An 18895-nucleotide genomic window follows, 5' to 3' on the forward strand; every position below is an offset into this window, starting at 1 on the left:
GGGAGAGGCCACGCACCCCGGGTTGCCGATCTCCCCAGGGACCCCAGTGAGAGGCTGGGCGGGCCGACCACGCCCCCCAGGTTGAAAATCTCCACAGGGACCCCCGGGAGTGGCTGGGCGTCCCGGCCACGCCCCCCCCCAGGTTGCCGATCTTCCCAGGGACCCCCGGGAGCATCTGGGCAGCCAGGTCTGGACTCCCCGGAGCGGCAATCTTCCCAGCGACCCCCAGAACTAAGAGGACTGGGCGCTGCCATCTTGTTCTTCTCAACAGCCAGATAGGCTACCCGGAGTCCTGCCCCCCAGCCTCCCGCCGTCCTATCATGGGCATAGCGGAGGTGCAGTCAATTTGCACGTTTCTCTATTATAAGATAGGATGAAAGCAGGAATCTTCCATTTAGATGTCATTGAACATTAAAACAACAACTGCCACACCTAAAAGTTGATACAAGGCTTCCAAATAACTTACAGTTTTGGAAAGGGAGGAGATCCCACCCAGGACAATGGACCAGAACCCCTGTCCAATTCTATGGTCATCAGACCATCAGCATCACCACCACCACCATTATCATCATATGGCTATTTATAATTATTTTTCTTAGTTACAGTAGACACTGTTGTTGTATACACATAATGACCATTTATCTCAATGTTTGCTCAATTTTTATAATTGTGAATAAAATATGTAGCCATACTTTATTTTCTTTTGAATTTGATTGTTGAAAACTGATGTCTCCCACATAGGAATCTGAAAAGAAAGTTTGGGTCTCCTCTCCACATGTCAATAAGAGGTTGAATCCACACAAGCCCCTGGAAGTAGGATTCCTTACCCTCCCCCACCACCTCAACAAATAAAATCCCTGAGCCAGTCTCCTTTCCTGGCTTTATCAAAGCAGGTGTGACTTCCTGAAGGGCCTCTCCTGTGCTTCTCAGAGATTTCAACTGAGCACAATAAACATTCTATGTCCCTTGTTGTATGTTTATCATCACCCTGGTCATGCATACCAAGCTGTTGTGGGTCCCCCTACTTCTACTTGGTGTCACCTGCTCTTGGTGCTATGAGCATGATGCAAGTCAATGACTGTCACCACTGGGGTCCTTCTTCTCTAGCTTTGTGTTCATAGGCTTCCGGTGCCCGCTGTCCAGAACACAGGGGCTCTGTTTCTGGCTGGTGGGACCCTGAGCTGTGTGGAGCTGAGCTGCACTGTTGAGTCAGGAGAGACTCTGGTTATATTTACCTGATGAAGGTCAGAAATTTGATGATGAATTGGCATTTGGTCACAAAAGTCTCTGAAAGACACTTTCTGCAGTTTGGCCACATGAGATAGTTGTCTCTGTTTACAACTCAGAGACGTCAGAGGTAAGTGCAGAGTCTGGAATCCAGAGGTTCCCTGAGGGAAACTGACATGAGGAGAAAAATAATTATAAATAGCCATATGATGATAATGGTGGTGGTGGTGATGCTGATGGTCTGATGACCATAGAATTGGACAGGGGTTCTGGTCCATTGTCCTGGGTGGGATCTCCTCCCTTTCCAAAACTGTAAGTTGTTTGGAAGCCTTGTATCAAACCTCCAACTGCACCTGCTGCTGGGATGGTCCTTGTGTTCAGGGAGCCTGCGCCCCCTGGTGGCCGCAGCCTCTGCTGCAGGGCGGTTTGTGTCTGAGCTCACAAGGACTTCCCCTCACTGTGTCTGTTGCACAGCAATACATGACCATGTCCTCGGATCTCAGGCTGTTCATTTGCAGATACAGCGTGTTCTTGACGTTGTCTCTGGAGATGGTGAATCGGCCCTTCACAGAGTCTGTATAGTATTTGCTCTCACCATTAGCAGTAATAGCACAAATCCACTCCAGCCTGGAGGCTGGCGGGCCCAGTTCATGTAGTAGCTACTGGAGGTGAATCCAGAGGCTGCACAATCCTCCAATTCAAAAAGCCTCTTTGTGAATCCTCATACCTTATGCTCCAAGCATGTCACAGGCTTGGGTGAAGTACTGATAAGGCACCTTCCTAGGACATCTGCCAGGTTGTTTCCTTGAAAGCAAATAAACTGTCATTTTCAAGACAACCCCCCTGGTATCAGCTCCACTTCAGCCCTACATCCTTTCAACTTCCCTGTCACCTAGCAACAGCAGACATTACTATTTAAAGTAGAGCTGCATTTTGTTCCTGCCCTGTATTAACTAGTGATACACTGGCACTTTCCTTTCTGGAAAGTAAAACACTCTTCCTCTCTGTATCTCTCATTTTAGTTGTGAATTCTAGCACACCCTGAGACCCCTAACACTGATGTCTGCATGTGATCCTTGTGATTACTGTCACCATGTCCCCACATGATGAGGGTCAATGGAGCATGCACCTGACTCAGTGCCACATTGCGGGGAAAGCTACCTCAGTACATCAATGGGGGATTAACCAAGAACCAGGACAAACACGTCCAGGTTTTTTGTTTCATTATGTTGTCACTTCCTTTGTTTAGCCAATTCAAGTTTTATTCCTTCACTTTACTCTGAAACAGCCCCATATGTTTTCTACTGACATGGAGGCACTTTGTTGAGATTGTGCAGGAACACAAGTTATTTGTATGTTGGTTTTGTATCTTACATCTTTCCTGAATTCTAGTTCTATTAACTTCTCATACAGTATTTAGGGTTTTCTATGTATAAGATCATGTCATCGCCGAAACTGGTTTGGTTCAGTGGATAGAGCGTCGGCCTGCGGACTGAAAGGTCCCAGGTTCGATTCGATCAAGGGCATGTACCTTGGTTGCGGGCACAACCCCAGTAGGGGGTGTGCAGGAGGCAGCTGATCAATGTTTCTCTCTCATCGATGTTTCTAGCTCTCTATCCCTCTCCCTTCCTCTCTATAAAAATCAATAAAATATATTAAAAACAAGATCATGTCATTTGCATACAGATAAGGGAAACATTTTAACTTGTTTCTTTCTGATTTATATTTTAGATTTCATTTTCTTGTCTAATTATTCTGACAAAGACTTCAAGTTTTGACGAATCAAATATTCACAGGGGAGCCACTGTCTTGGGAGAGTTCAAGAAGAGTTGATTAAAAAGTTAACAATTCTTATTTGAAATTCTGGTAGAATTCACCCCATTAGGTCCTTTGCTTTTATTTGTTGGAAGGTTTTCATAATTAATTCAATTATTTTTTTAAAAAATTCTCACAATCTAGCAAAATTTCTAATTTGAGTTCCTACTAAGTACACTGAGAAACAACTGTTGATCTACACAGGGTGCGGTCAGTGTTGAAATAATTGTTAGTACAGACCATGTTTTTATTCAATAAGCATCCAAGAAAATGAAATATAACCATGTTTTCTTATATAGGATACATAAAGTACCAGGTGTAACGACATGAACAGTTTTGTATTACTGCTCATGTGTGAATGCATGTCTTTTCCAGAAACTTGTGTGTGACTGTGTGTATGTGTCACTGTGTGTTACTGTAACTATGTGTGTCTGTGTGTGACTCTGTTTGTGTGATTGTGTATGTCTATGTGATGGTGTTTCTTGGGCAAGTAGTAAGAGAACAGTACATCTGCATCAAGTTGTCATGGATCCCTCTCTCTCTTCCTGGTGTTACCTACTCTCTGTACTATGAGCATGATGACAAGACAATGACTGCTACCACTGGGGGTCCTTCTTCTCTGGCTTTGGGTTCACATACTTTTGGAACACGCGACCCAGCATTCAGGTGAGCTGCACAGCTGAGTCATTAGAGCCTCTAGTTAGATTTAGGCAAAGTGGGTCAGAAGTGTTGATGATTAATCGTCCTTTTAACACAAGTGTGTCTGAATGACACTCTCTGCCATTAGTCCATGGGACAAAGTTGTCTTTGTTTAACAGACTTTCTAACTCAGAGACTTCAGAGGTAAACACAGAATCAGGAATCCAGAGGGAAATGTGACATGAAGAGGAAACCACACAGGAAACCAGCCCAAACCTCCAACTGCACCTGCTGCTGGGATGGTCCTTGTGTTCAGTGCCCTTGAGCACCCCCTGGTGGTCACAGCCTCTCCCTCAAGGAGGTTTGTGTCTGGGCTCACACTGACTTCTCAATATGTCTGTTGCACAGTAACACACAGCCGTGTCCTCGGATTTTAGGCTGTTCATTTGCAGAAACAGCATGTTCTTGGCGTTGTCTCTGGACATGGTGAAACGGCCCTTCACAGAGTCTGCATAGTATGTGTTATCACCATTACCAGTAATAGCACAAATCCACTCCAGCCCCTTCCCTGGAGCCTGGCGGACCCAGTGCATGCCACAGCTACTAAAGGTGAATCAGAGGTTGCACAGGAGAGTCTCAGAGACCCCTCAGGCTTCACCAAGCGTCCCTTCGACTCCATCAGCTGCACCTCACATTGGACACCTGCAAATACAAAGACATTCTGGTCAGGAAACGCTGGTCCGTACACTGTTTCTCTCACTCATGTCACTCACATACTCAGTGTATCTTGTTCTCCATAAATTACCTCTCAAAATAGCCACAAGGAAAACGCAGCTGAGGCCAAAATCCATGGTGAGTGATATGTATTCAATCCTGATGAGGGAATGGGAACACCTGGGTATCCCGGAGCTGGGCTCCTGTCCCAGAGTAGCAGGGTCAGGGTTTGGCTGGTTTTTAAGAGCAGAGGGGGCCTATTTGCATGTCCTTCTACCTATATATGGAGATCTGGAGTTGGACTCTATCATAACAGTCATTGTTTCAGAGTGTGACATGCCCAAGGGTGCTGTATGTTAGGAATTACTCCCCACATCTGGGCCTCTGCCCTCCCCACTGGGCCCACCTGCTGCAGGAGACATGTACAAAAGACCCAGGAGAGAAAATGTACATATAAAAAGGTTTAAATGAGAGATGCCTTTGACTTTCACAAGTAATGGCAATCAAGAGAAATCAAACCTCACAACTCTAGAAAGTAGTAAAAGTACAGGAGGTTCATGTTCAGGAGACGGGAAGTTCCATCTGACACTATTTCCCTACAAAGTGATCAGAGGATAAACTAAGACCAGAGTGTGAGCCTAGAGCCAGTGAATCAAGTGTTGTGGGAGAGAGGAGTGTCTGTATGAGTCCCTGGGAACCAGAAGCATGAACTATAGAGACACAGACAGAATTCCTGGGTCCTCTGCCTTCAGGGAGTCTGGTGCTGGACGTATAGCAGTTGCACAGCCCCCTTTGTTGTGTTTATTTTCTAGACTCTGTTGTAGATCCAGCTTCATACATTTGGATATAGAATTTCCATCATGACCAAGTGTGTTTAGATGAGGTTGTGGGTAATGGTATAGCAATAATTAGGTTGAGTTTATGAAAATCTTGTTATTGGGATCCTGATGTCTGCATGTGACCCTTGGGACAACTGTCACCATGTATGGGCTAAGCTTCAGGTCTCCTGTTTGTGACCTGTTCTGGGGTGTCCACAGCTGGATGCACCTGTGAGAGGGTTTCTGGTGGATGAAGAGGAGCAGGTGGTTTTTACAGGGTCTTCTCTGTCCTTGATGCTGTGGGAAAGGCTGGGGAGAATTGGCAGGGCTCTGGCCATGGAGCTCAGGGTCTGGGACAGATCTAGGGAGGATGTGGAAAGTGGAAGGCAGCTTGGGAGTTTTCCTTCCTTCTGAATTTTGGGGATATTTTAAGAACGAAAGGTATTAGTTCTCCTTTAAATGTCTGGTGAGATTCACCTATGAAGTTGTCTGGTCTAGGACTTTTGTTTGCTGGGAGGTTTTTGATTCCTGCTTCGATTTCATTAGGTTAATTTGGTTTATTTAGAATTTCTGATTGTTCCTGATTCAGTTTTGAAAGGATATATGATTCTAGTAATTTAACATTTTTGCACATGTTGTCCAATATGTTGGAATATGGTTGTTCATAGTAGTTTATTATAAACCTTTCTATTTCTGTGGTATTAGATGTTACTTCCCTTTCATTTTTTATTTTATTTTATTCATTTGTGTCATCTCTCTTTACTTCTTGACTATTCTGTTTAAAAGTTTGTCAATCTAGTCTGTCTTTTCAAAGAACCAGCTCTCTTGGCTTCATTAATTTCTTTAGACTGTGTTTTGTTGATTTGTTCAATGATGTTTATTATTTCCTTCCTTCTACTCACTCCAGACTTTTTATCCCATTTCCTTCAGGTGTAGAGTTAGATTGTTTATCTTTGTTTCTGTTTTCTGAGGTGGGCTTGGGCTGGTTCAGATTTCCCTCTTATAACTGCTTGTGCTGTGCCCCATGGATTTGGGGTTGTTGTGTTTGCATTTTCATTTGTTCTAAGGTAACTTTTGGTTTCTTCCTTGATCACATTGATAACCCATTTACTGTTCAGTAACATGTTCCTTCGCCTCAATTACTTTATGTGTTTCTCTTTGTTTGTTTGTTTTTTCTTGTGGTGATTTCTAATTTTATACCATTAATAGAGGCCAAGTGCACCAAATTCATGCATTGGAGGGGGTCCCCTCAGCCCAGTCTGCACCCTCTCCAATTCGGGACCCCTCAGGGGATGTCCAACTGCTGGTTTAGGCTCCACCCTAAACCAGCAGTCAGACATCCCTCTCACAATCTGGGACCGCTGGCTCCAAGCTGCTCACCTGCCTGCCTGCCTGATAACCCCTAACTGCCCCCACCTGACAGCCTGATCACCCCTAACCACCTTTGCCGCCTTCCTGCGTGCCCCCAACTAACCCCCCTGCTTGTCTGGTCCCCCCAACTGCTCTCCCCTGCTGGCCTGGTCACCCCCAACTGACCCTCCCTGCTTGCCTTGTTGTCCCTCACAGTTCCCCCTGCCAGCCTGGTTGCCCCAGGCAGCCTGCTGTTCAGTCGTTACTGTGAGGGTGTCCTGACCAATTTGCATATTACCCTTTTATTAGTATAGATAGTCAGAGAAGATTCTCAGTATTATTTCAATCTTCTTAAACTTATTGAGAGGTGCTTTGTGTACTCACATGTGGTCTATCCTAGAAAATGTTTCATGTGCCCTTGGAAAGAGTGTATATTCTGTTCCTTTGGGGTGGAATGCTCTGAAGATTTCAATGAAATCCATCTGTTCTAGTATGTCATTGAAGATCTGTGTTTTCTTGTTGATTTTCTGTCTGAAACATCTATGGATGTCAATGAGGTGTTAACGTTCAATACAATGAACATATTAGTGTCAATCTCTCCTTTCATGTCCTTCAAGATTTTCTTTTTTTTAAAGTATTTTTATTGATTTCAGACAGGAAGGGAGAGGGAGATAGAATCTTCAATGATGAGAGAGAATTATAGCTCATCTGCCTTCTACATACACCCTATTAGGGATAGAGGTTGCAACTTGGACTTGTGTCCTGAGCAGGAATCCAGCTGTGGCCTCTTGGTTCATAGGTCAGTGCTCAACCAATGAGATACACTGGCCAGGCTCAAGATTTGCTTTATATATTTAGGTAATCATTTGTTGGGTTTATAAATGTTTACCTGAGTTATATCCTTTTGTTGGATTGCTACTTTTATTAATATGTAGTCTCTTTCTTTGTCCCATTCTACAGTCATTATTTCAAAGTCTTTTTTGTCAGATATAAGTATTGCTACCTCAGTGGTTTGTTGTTGTTGTTTTTTCCATTTCTACTTGCATGAAATTTCCTCTTTCATCCCTTTACTTTTCCCTGTGTGTATCTTTCATTCTGGATTATGTCAGTTGTGGACAGTGTATATGTGAGTCTTGCTTTCTTATCCAATCAGCTACCCCATGTCTTTTAATTGTAGCATTTAATCCATTTACGTTTATTATTAATTGGTACATATTTATTGCCAGTTTATGCTTTCACCTCTGTAATTTTGTTTTCTTTTTCTTTTCCTCCTCCTTTTCTTCCTCCTCCTCTTCCTCCTCCTCCTCCTACTCCTCCTCCTCCTCCTCCTGCTCCTCCTTGTCCTCCTCCTCCTCCTCCTCCTCCTTTTCTTCTAGCAGGACCTTAACATTACTTGTAATACGGTTTGATAAAAAAACCTTTAGTTTTTTTTTTTTTTTCTTCTTTTTTTTTTTTTCCTCTGGGAAATTCTTTATTTTGCCTTCAATTCTAAAAGCCTTGCTGGGTAAAGCAGTCTTGGTTGTAGATTCTTCCTTTTCATCACTTTGAATATTTCTTGCCAATCCCTTCTGGCCTGAAATATTTCTGTTGATAAATCAGCTGACATTCTTATGGGAGCTGCCCTGTAGTTAATTAACTACTTTTCTCTTGCTGCTTTTAAGATTCTCTCTTTGTATTTAACATTTGTCATTTAAATGATCCTGTGTCTTGTTGTGGACCTCTTTGGATTCATCTTATTTGGGACTCTGTGGTGCCTGTACTTGTGTGTCTTTTTCCTTCACCAGTTTAAGGAAAGTTTCAGTTGTTATTTCATCAAATTGGTTCTTGATCGCTTGCTCGGTGTCTCCTCCTTGTGATACCACTATGATGCAGGTGTTGTTTCATTCCATGTTGTCTCAAATTTTCCTAAAACTATCCTCATTCTTTTTCATTATTTTTTTTTTCTTCTATGAAAGTCCTTCCCCTACTTTTTCTCCCAAATTGCTATTTAGATCCTCTGCTTCACCCAACATACTTTTAATTCATTCTGGTGTATTCTTTTTTTAAAAAATATGTTTTTATTGATTTCAGAGAGGAAAGGAGAGTGAAAGAGAGATAGAAACATTAATTATGAGAGAGAATCATTTATTGGCTGCCTCCTGAATGCCCTCCACTGGGGATTGAGCCTGCAACCCCAGCATGTGCCCTTAATAGGAATCAAACCTGGACCTCTTTAGTCTGCCGCCTGACTCTCTATCCACTGAGCAAAACTGGCTAGGGTCCTTCTAATGTATTCTTGATGGCAGATATTGAATTCTTCATTTCCAATTGGTTCTTATTCAGAGTCTCTATGTAATTTTTCATGCCATTTTAGTTCCCACTAAGTTCACTGAGCATCCTTATAACCATAATTTATAACTCTATATCTTGTAAATTGCTTGGCTCCATTTGATTTAGCTTGTTTTCTGGAGATGCCTGTTGTTTGTTCTGGGGCCTGTTTCTCTGACTCCCCAATATGGGTGTCTCTTTTTGTTTCTTCCTATGCATTAGGTAGAACTGCTATAACTCCCAGTCTTTGTGGGGAGGTCTTATGCAGCAGGTGTCCTGTGAGCCTCACTGGTGCAGTCTCCTTGATGTCTTGAGCAGGATGTTCTGGAATGTCCCTGTTATGAATTATGTGGGCCATCTTTTTGTAATTGGGTCTGATTTCTATTGTCCCATTCATTGTTGGTATTGACCTTGAGACTCGCTGACTGTGAGGCTCAAACCAGACCACAGCATGAAATTAATATACAGAGGCTGACAACATAATACAATACAATGCAATGTAAAAAATAAGAAGAAAACACCATCACCACCATGAATAAAAACTAAAAATAAAGAAACAATCACAAAAGAAAAATAAAAAAAAATAAGGAAAGAAGAAAAAGATTAAACAATATGAAAGGAAAGAAAAAAATAATGAGGAATAAGGACTGTAAATGGGAAAATATAGAGTAAGAAAAGAGAAAAATAAGAAATATAAATGACAGTAAGAAAAAATAGAAAACCAAATATAATGAAAAGAATAAAAAGGAAAAATTAATGTTCACCTCAACAGAGTATGTAATGCCTGCTGCAATCTCCCTTTGAATATGCTGTGTGTGAAGATTCTTGGATGCTACTCCAATATTGTCTGAAGATGGCCAATGTGTTTGCTGGTTTAGGGCCTCTTGGGAGGTTCTCTGGTGCAGGCTGATCTTAGGTGATGTCTATGCCTAGTCCTTGGCAAGCAGTTTGAACATACAACTGACCCACAGTTTGTGTTGCCTCTTCTGGGCTTTACTGTGCATAGGAAGAAACAAGCTGAGCTAAAAGGCTGGTGTTTGCCACCATGGGGCCCAGGGGTGGGTCAACAAACCTCCAAAGGCACCCCTGGATTCTCCTGTTCCTGTTCCACCTGCTGAATGGCTATTAACCTTGGTACCTGGAAAGGCTCAGTCTCTCAGTCTCTTAAAGATCCTCTGGCGGAATCAGGAGGATGCGGCTCTAGGAAGTACTGATCAGACTTCAGGCAAAATGGCGGGTGTGTTCCACTGCTGGAGAGCCACTTGTCTGAGTCTTTCCATGATTTTTTTCTGAACTTGGTACCTTGGAATCCTTGGTGGTCAGGCATCTGGGGCCTACGCAGACCAGAGGTTGGGTTTCCCAGAGCCCAAAGAGCACTTCTCTCAGATCTCCTGTGAGGAGCATGCACCAGTGAGGTTCAAGGGAAAGTGAGTCAATGGCCTCACCAAAACCAGTTTCTGACACCTCCTCAGATGCCCAGATGTCTACACCAGGCCTATGCCCTTGACTCCTCAGCAGGGCCTAGGTTGCAGGATGGGGTAACAAGGTTCCAGAGGTGGGGGATTGCTTTTCCCAGGCTGATGCCATTGGGTGGGGATTGCTCCTCCCAAGAAAGGAATGGAGGAGGGCTCAGTACAAGGTCCTGGAGGATCTTCCCCAGATCCCTCCCCAAAGCCACCCATCCTGACTCTCCTCAGGCAGGTGCCTTCTAACCACCCTCCTTCTCATAGAGCACAACATGAGTGGCTGCTAACATACACTTTGCTAGTAGGCCTTTTAGAGTGGTGGCCTTGTCTCCAGCAGGCTCTGGCACTTCTTGGCAGACAAAAACCTCCCTGCATTTCACAGCTGGGTGCTATGTGGGTCCCTATTCATGTCTCTGGCACTCCAGGTGGGGCCTGGTCTTGGTCTAGGCTGCACACCTGTCAGAGTAACCTCTGTAGCTGAACTATCCCTCTATCACCGTGGCCTGTCAACCAGGGGAGAGGGGCCAGCCACTTTTGAATGTTCTCCCTTCCTTCCAGTCTCTAGGTAGTTTCTCCTGCTCCATGGTTAAATATATCCTCTTCAGTAGTCTTCGGTTGGTATTTCAGTGTGATTGAGGCCCAATTTAGTTGTAATTTCTAGTTGGTTCTGGGAGGAGGTGGAAGTAAAATCCACCTACATCAGAAACACCCTGCTCACCCTCTGCATTTCTCTTCCCGCAAACATGAAACTTCACCTGTGCTGCATGTGAGACTGATCCTACTAATACAATAAAACTGTTGAAACACAGAGCCATCAGTGGTAGCCACAGAGGCATAGGTCTAGAGAGACTCTTGGATAAAGTGTTATATGGAGAAGAAACCCAGAATCATCAGAGGAAGCAGCCATAAGCACCACCTCCAACTGATCCTGGGGCTGCAACACAAAGTCTATAGGTCCTGATTGTCCCCTGCTGGTCACAGCCTCTGTTGGAGGGATGTTTGTTTCTGGGCTCACACTGACTTCCCCTCACTGTGCCTCTTGCACAGTAATATATGGCCGTGTCCTCGGCTCTAGGGCTGTTCATTTTCAGATACAGCATGATCTTGGGATTGTCTCTGGAGATCTTAAAGCGGCCCTTCACAGAATCTGCATAGTATTTCTGACTTCCATCATACCATATAACTGCCACCCACTCGAGTCCCTTCCCTGGAGCCTGGCAGACCCAGTGCATGCCAGATATACTAAAGGTGAATCCAGAGACCCCTCAGGCTGCACCAAGCCTCCCTCAGAATCCACCAGCTACACCTCACGCTGGACATATGCAAAAACAAAGACCTTCTGGTCAGGAAACTCTCACACATCCACTGTTACCCTCACTAATGTCCACTCACAATACTGTGTTTCTCTTTCTCCATAAATTACCTCTTAAAATAGCCACAAGGAAAACCTAGCTGAACCCAAAGCCCATGGTGAGTGTCTGTGTTCAGTCCTGATTAGGGAATGGGGATCCTAGAGCGGGATTTGTATCCCAGAGCTACAGGGTCAGGGCTGGGCTGGTTTTATGAGCAGAGGAGGCCCTATTTGCACGTCTGCCTCCTATATAGGAGGCTTTGGGTTTGGATTATGTCATAAAGTACATGGTCCCAGAAAGTGACATGCCCACGGGTACAGTGTGTGAAGAATTACTCCCCACATCTGGGCCTGTGCTCTTCCCAGTGGACCCAAAGGCCCCAGGTGACCCATACCAAGACCCAGGAGAGAAAATTGTCATAAAAAGAAAAAGAAGAGCTTTAAAATGAGAGATGCCTTTGACAGTCACCAGTAATCACAATCAAGATAAAGTAACCTTCACAACCCCAGAAAGAAATAAAAGTGCAGGAAGTTCACGTTCTGGAGATGGGAAGTTCCATCTAACACTATTTCCCCCAAAGTGTTCAGAGAACAAAGTAAGAACAGAGTGTGAACCTGGAGCCAGTGGGCCAAGAGTTGGGGAGAGGAGTGTCTGGTTGGGTCCCTGGGAACAGAAGCATGAACTATAGAGACACAGCCAGAGCTCCGTGTCCTATTCCTTCCCAGGAGTTTGGTGCTGGACATGTAACAGCTGCACTGCCTCCTTTGTGGTGTTTATTCCCTAGACTTTGTTGTCAAGCCAGTTTCAAATACTGGGGCTTAAAGGATTCTCCATCAGGACCAGATCTGTTTAGGTGAATTTGGTGTTAACAATTGGGGATCAGTTAAGTTTAAGTTTTGGAAATTTATTTATGTAAGGTCTTGATGCAGATCACTGATAGAAACCTGGTCACCCTCATGGTTTTCTATTTGTTTTAACCATCAGGGTGTGTGTCCATGTGGACACATGACATGGTTCTAACTGGGGGGAAAGAGGTCATGTTGGGCTTTCCTGCTTCATCAGCAGCTCATTTCAGAAGCATCATCTGCTCCCTCTCGGGTCCCTACTCACGTCTGCATGTGGCCCTTGGCAGTGCAGTCACCGTGTCCATACATGATGGGCATCCCCTGGAACCTGAAGCCCCTTCACTGGATGGACCACTGATCATCACGGGAAAAGCAACCCCAAGCCTGGAGATGAATTACCATGGATGGGAATTCACCACATCTGAGCAGACACACCTCCAAGATTGTCCTTTCATTATGAGGTGACTTCCTCATTGTTCACCTAGTTCAGTCTGTCTCCCTTTTTTCTGAAACAGCCACACATAACATCCAGAGTCATTCTGATAAGGACGAACTGACTTAAAATTTAACCCAAGTTCCAGTTTCCAGGTGAGGTCTAAAGTACTGTGTCCTGCATCCCAGACAGACAAGTGCCATGGCTGAATTCTAAACAGATTAACATGCACACACACATATGCTCACTCCACTCTCACACACACAACTCCCAGGTGTCAGGAAGGAAACCCATCCCCATGTTCCTGAGGGGCAGTGGAGGTCCTGACTCTCAGGGGACTGTGATGGCTAGACCCTGACCTCAGCAATATTTAGTTCTCATCTCTGGGGCTTGTGGATGTCCTTATATGACAGGACTTTGCAGACATGGTTAAGGTGGGGACAAGGGAGCTAAGGGTGCTGACCTGGGGATTATCCTGACTCATCTGCTGGGACATTCCTGTAAGCACAGGGTCCCCTTCAGAGGGAAACAAAGCCAATCAGACTAAAAGTTGTGTGATTATTGAAACAAGATATTGGGGTGGATTTTCACATCCACTCGAGTGAATGAGAACCAGGAGGGAAGCATGAGGTAGGGAGGATGGAGAACTGTGGTGGAAGGTCCTGGGGGAGGATCCTCATCTCCTTGGCCCAGGTGGGCCTGTCAGAGGGAAACATGGGGATAGGTAGGTCTGTCAGAAGGAAACGCGGGGACAGGTGGGCCTGTGGGGACAGGGGGCCTGAGAGCTCAGCACACAGGGGCCTGGGCTGCACTGGGGTCTCTCTTGATGGGAAGGTTTCCTAAACCCAGGATGAGGAGAGCACTGAGCATGGTCTCCTTGCAGACAAAGAGAAAATACAAAGACTTGGTGAAGGACAATCCTCATCGCTGCTGACATGTCAGCTGCAAACAGACAATGTGCCTTCTTCATTGTGAATGAAGTGTCTGCAGGGAGAATATGAGAAGGAAGAACCATCCCTGGAGGCAGCTGAGATCTTCAGAGGAAATTCCAGTGCTCTTTCCCTCCCCCACCTCCCTCTGCCCCTGCTCCTGGGGCTTTCTCTGTGCTATGGGTCCTGAGCGCCCCCTGGTGTCCGAAGCGTCCCCTGTAGCTCAGTCCTGCTGCCTCCCTCAGGGATGTTTGTGTCTGGGCTCATATTGACTTCCCCTCACAGTGTGTCTCTTGCACAGTAATACACGGCTGTGTCCTCAGATCTCAGGCTGCTGAGCTCCATGTAGGCTGTGTTTGTGGACCTGTCTTTGGTTATGGAGACTCTGCCTTGGAACTTCTGTGCGTATTTTGTATCTCCATTGTTAGGGTAAACCCACCCTACCCACTCAAGCCCTTGTCCTGGGGCCTGTCGCACCCAGTGCATGTAGTAGCTGGTGAAGGTGTACCCAGAAGCCTTACAGGAGACCTTCACGGAGGCTCCAGGCTTCCTCATCTCAGCCCCAGACTGCACCAGCTGCACCTGGGAGTGGACACCTGTGGAGAGGAGACAGGAGTGGGTGGAAATCCCCCTTGACTCTCCCTGGACCCCTTCTCAACTCAGGGAGTAGGGAGCCCCTTACCTGTAGCCATGGCCACCAGGAGGAGGGTTCTCCAGCTCCAGTCCATGGTGAAGGCTGTGCTGTGAGCACTTCTGTAGGGAGGGTGTGGCTGTGGGTGATGCCCTCAGGGCACAGACTTATCCATATTTAACCTAGTTTGCCTCCTCTCTTTTGCATATTCATGAGGCAGAGTATTTCATAGCTGAGGTCTTGACCCCACCTGAGAGAAGATGAGTGACACAGGGACCATGCTCAGTGGAAGTCTGAGGGCCTGAGTCCTTATTCTTTTTTATATAAATTATATTTTTATTGTTGAAATTATTACATATGTCCCATTTAATTACTCATTGACCCCTTCTAGCCTTCACCAAGCCTACAAAATCCTATTGTCTGTGTCCATGGCTTATGCATATTTGCATTGAGTTTTTTGGTGGATCTCTTCCCACCCACCTACCCTCCCCTGCTTTCCCTCTGAGATTCCAAATTCTGTTCCATGCTTCCATGACTCTGGATCCACTCCATTCATCAGTTTATTTTGTTACTTAGATTCCACATATGAGTGAATTCATGTGATACTTGTCTTTCTCTGACTGATTTATTTCACATAGCATGATACTCTCCAGGTCACTCCATGTTGTCTTAAAGGGTAAGAGATTATTCTTTTTTACTGCTGCATAGTATTCCATGGTGTAAATATACCACAACTTTTTATCCACTCATTTACTGATGGGAACTTGGGATGTTTTCAGATATTACCCATTGTAAATTGTTCAGCTATGAACATAGGGGAGAATACATTCCAATAGCTTTTTATTTTTATGTAGTCCCATTTGTTTATTTTCTCCTTAATTTCCTTTGCCATAGGATATGCATCTGTAAACATATTGCTACTAGAGATGTCTGAGATTTTGCTGCCTATGGTTTCTTGTAGGATTTTTATGTTTTCATGACTTACATTTAAGACTTTTATCCATTTTGAGTTTTTTCTTGTGTATGGTGTAAGTGGATCTGGTTTCATTTTGTTTGCATGGGTACCAAGGAAAATGAAACCGGACCCACTTACACCATACACAAGAAAAAAACCTCAATTGAGAGATTTCATAAATGGGACCCCAATGAATTATGCAGCTTGGGTGATCCAGGTGTGACCATATAAGTAATGACCCCAAAAGTGTCCATGTTCTGATCCCCTGTTCTGATCCTCTGTTCTACCTTCTAGAACAGAGACACTGGGTACACTTTCACCAGCTGTCCTATTTTCCGAACACCACTTATTCAAGAGACTCTCTTGACTCCATTGTATGATCTTGCATCCTTTGTCAGATATTTATTGTGTGTAATGACTTTGGCCAATTTCTGGGGTCTCTGTTCTATTTAATTGATCTATATGTCTGTTCTTTTGCCAGTACCAGGCTGTTTTGATTACAGTGGTTTTATAGTATAACTTTATATCTGATATTGTGATCCCTCAAATTTTACTCTTGTTTCTCAAGATTACTGAGCTTTTCAGGATCTTTTTTGATTCCATATACATTTTTGGAATATTTATTGTAGATCTGTGAAGAAGGCCGTGAATATTTTATTAGGAATTTCATTGAATCTATAGATTGCTTTGAGTAGTATAGACATATTAATTATGTTAATAATACCAATTCTGAACACGGTATATTCTTCCACTTTTTTATGTCTTCCTCTATCTCTATTTTCAACACCTTGTAGGTTTCCCAGTACAGGTCTTTTGCCTCCTTGGTTAAATTTATTCCTAAGTATCTTAAGTTTTGTTGTTGTTGTTGCAATGGTAAATAGAATTGTGTGTTAAGTTTCTCCTTCTGAGAATTCATTATTGGTGTATAAAAATACCATTGATTTAATATTGCATTAATATTGTAACCTGTTACATTACCAAATTCATTTATTAAGTCTAGCAGTTTTTTGGTTGAGTCCTTCGAGTTTTCTATGTACAGTATCAGGTTGGTAAAGGAGAGTGCCCAGTCACTGCCCTTATGCCATCTGACAACAGCAATGTGACCTCCTTCTCTGGTGTTCACAATGAGAACACAGGAAATTAGAACCAAAGTGAAAAAGCAAGAATCCTCCCTGGATGATACTGACAGCCTGAGCAGTAGTTTGTTAGAAATAAAATCATTAAAGATCATGCAGGCAGGGATCAAGAGAGATAAGGAACATGTCACTGAAAACTGGTGGGAATTGGATCCCTGTTTCCTACATACACATTCTCGGAGTGTCTCTGATCTAGAAGGTAACACCTTCCCAGGTCCAGGGGATCGGAACATGGACACTTTGGGGGTCATTACTGATACGGTCACACCTGGATCAACCAAGCTGCATAATTCATTGGGGTCCCATTTATGAAATCTCTCAATACTTTTGGTGAAGAGTGGACACCTCTCACTGGATGAGCCATGGTGAAGGTGCTTTTGTATTTGTGCCACAATTACATTAGATCAAGACCCATGTCTCAGTCCATCATAGTTATAATCTTAATCATCACCATTTGCTTTTTCTTTCTGTATGACCACACCCTCTACCCCAGGCCCTCACCGCCCCAGTGTCTGTAGCCAGGGACCATGCATAAATGCATACAAGGTTCTGGATGATTACTTCCTACCCACCCACCCTCTCTGATTTGCTTACTTTGAATCATTCTTCTAATTTTCTGTAGACCTGGTGGTTGTCACACGCAATGATTTTTATAGGAAAAGAAAGCCGGTGCCTCCTCTTTAGATGTTTTTAGAAAATTCAATCCCCAAAGGCCCAACTCTAAGTTAACACAGGCCTTCTAAAAACTGATAACCTTGGATAAAGTACAGATTCCCACCAAAACTTTGGACCATGATCTCTGTCCAATTCTGTCAACATCAACACCACCTCCATCACCATCACCAGCACCACCACTGTCATCACCACCATCATCATCATTATCACTTGCTTACTTGTAATTAATCTTCTCATTTTCTGTAGGCCTAGTTTTTGAACACACATAATGACACTTTATCTAAACTTTTTGGTCATTTTGTATAGGTGTTAAGTAAAATAGGTTGCCTTACTCTTATTTCCCATTTGACTGCTGAGAAGGGAAGGCTTATTCTTTCCTCTTCTCCATCTACCACATACGAGAAATCTGATAAGAAACCATGGTTTTGTCTTTAGATTTCATTTTGATATTGAAACCTAACAAGCCCCTGGAAGGAGAAACCCTTCCCCTCTTCCACCACCTCGACAAATAAAACCCCAAGCCAGTCACCTTTCCTGACTTCATCAAAGCAGATCTGACTTCCTCAAGGGCCTTCCTGTGCCTCCCAGAGATGTCAGTTATGTATGGAATAAACAGTCCATGTTCACTTGGTGTGTGTGTGTTGGTAGTCGACCTGGAGATGTGTACCAAGCTGCTTTTGGTTGCTCTGCCTCTGTCTAGTTTCACCTACTCTTGGTGCTATGAGCATGATGATAAGCCAGGTTCTTCCTTCTCTAGTTTTGGGGTCACACTCCTCTGGTGCCCACTGTCCAGCGCATTCCTGTCCTGCAGCTGGCTTGTTGGGACCCTGACCCGTGAGGAGCTGAGATGCACAGTTGAGTCAGCAGAGTCTCTGGTTAGATTCAAGTGACCTGGGACAGAAGATTAGATAATGATTATTTGGGCACAAGAGTGTCTGAGGTTTGTCCATGTGAGAAAATTGTCTCTGTTTACAACAGACTTTCTAACTCAGAGATATCAGAGGTAAGTTCAGAGTCAGGAATCCAGGGAGGTTCCCTGAGTGAAACTGTGACATGAGGAGGAAACCACACAGGAAACCAGCCCTAACCTCCAACTGCACCTAACCCTGGGAAGGTCCTTCTGTTCAGGAACCCTGCACCCCCTGTTGGTCACAGCATCTATTGCAGGGAGGTTTGTGTCTGAGCTCACACTGACTTCCCCTCACTGTCTGTTGCACAGTAATACACAGCCATGTCCTCAGCTCTCAGGCTGTTCATTTGCAGATACAGCATGTTCTTGGTGTTGTCTCTGGAGATGGTGAATTGGCCCTTCACACTTGGCATAGTATGTGGTACTTCCAACAGGATTAATTACAGCCACCCACTCCACCCCTTCCATGGAGCATGGCAGACCCAGTGCATCCAGTAACTACTGAAGGTGAATCCAGGGGCTGCACAGGAGAGTCTATGAGACCCCCAGGCTACACCAAGCCTCCCCAAGACTCCAACAGCTGCACCTCACACTGGAAACCTGCAAACACAAAGATGACCTGGTCAGAAAGCTCTCACACTTCCACTGTTTCTCTCTAATGTTCTCTCACATATTTAGTGTCTCTTGTTCTCC

At 44.4% G+C, this 18895-nt stretch overlaps 1 pseudogene and 1 gene segment (V, D, J or C); both read right to left on the reverse strand.

Annotated features, from left to right (window-relative positions):
• Positions 1 to 4034: 4034 nt before the first annotated feature.
• On the reverse strand, positions 4035 to 4532 carry LOC129148255 (immunoglobulin heavy variable 3-23-like; annotated as a pseudogene).
• A 9642-nt stretch (positions 4533 to 14174) lies between these two features.
• Positions 14175 to 14623, reverse strand: LOC103303976 (immunoglobulin heavy variable 1-3-like). The segment is given in 2 exon segments: positions 14175 to 14491; positions 14578 to 14623. Coding segments are annotated over 2 exon segments (363 nt in total).
• Positions 14624 to 18895: the final 4272 nt, after the last annotated feature.

Source organism: Eptesicus fuscus, chromosome 24 (assembly GCF_027574615.1).
Source record: "Eptesicus fuscus isolate TK198812 chromosome 24, DD_ASM_mEF_20220401, whole genome shotgun sequence".
NCBI classification, from domain to species: domain Eukaryota; kingdom Metazoa; phylum Chordata; class Mammalia; order Chiroptera; family Vespertilionidae; genus Eptesicus; species Eptesicus fuscus.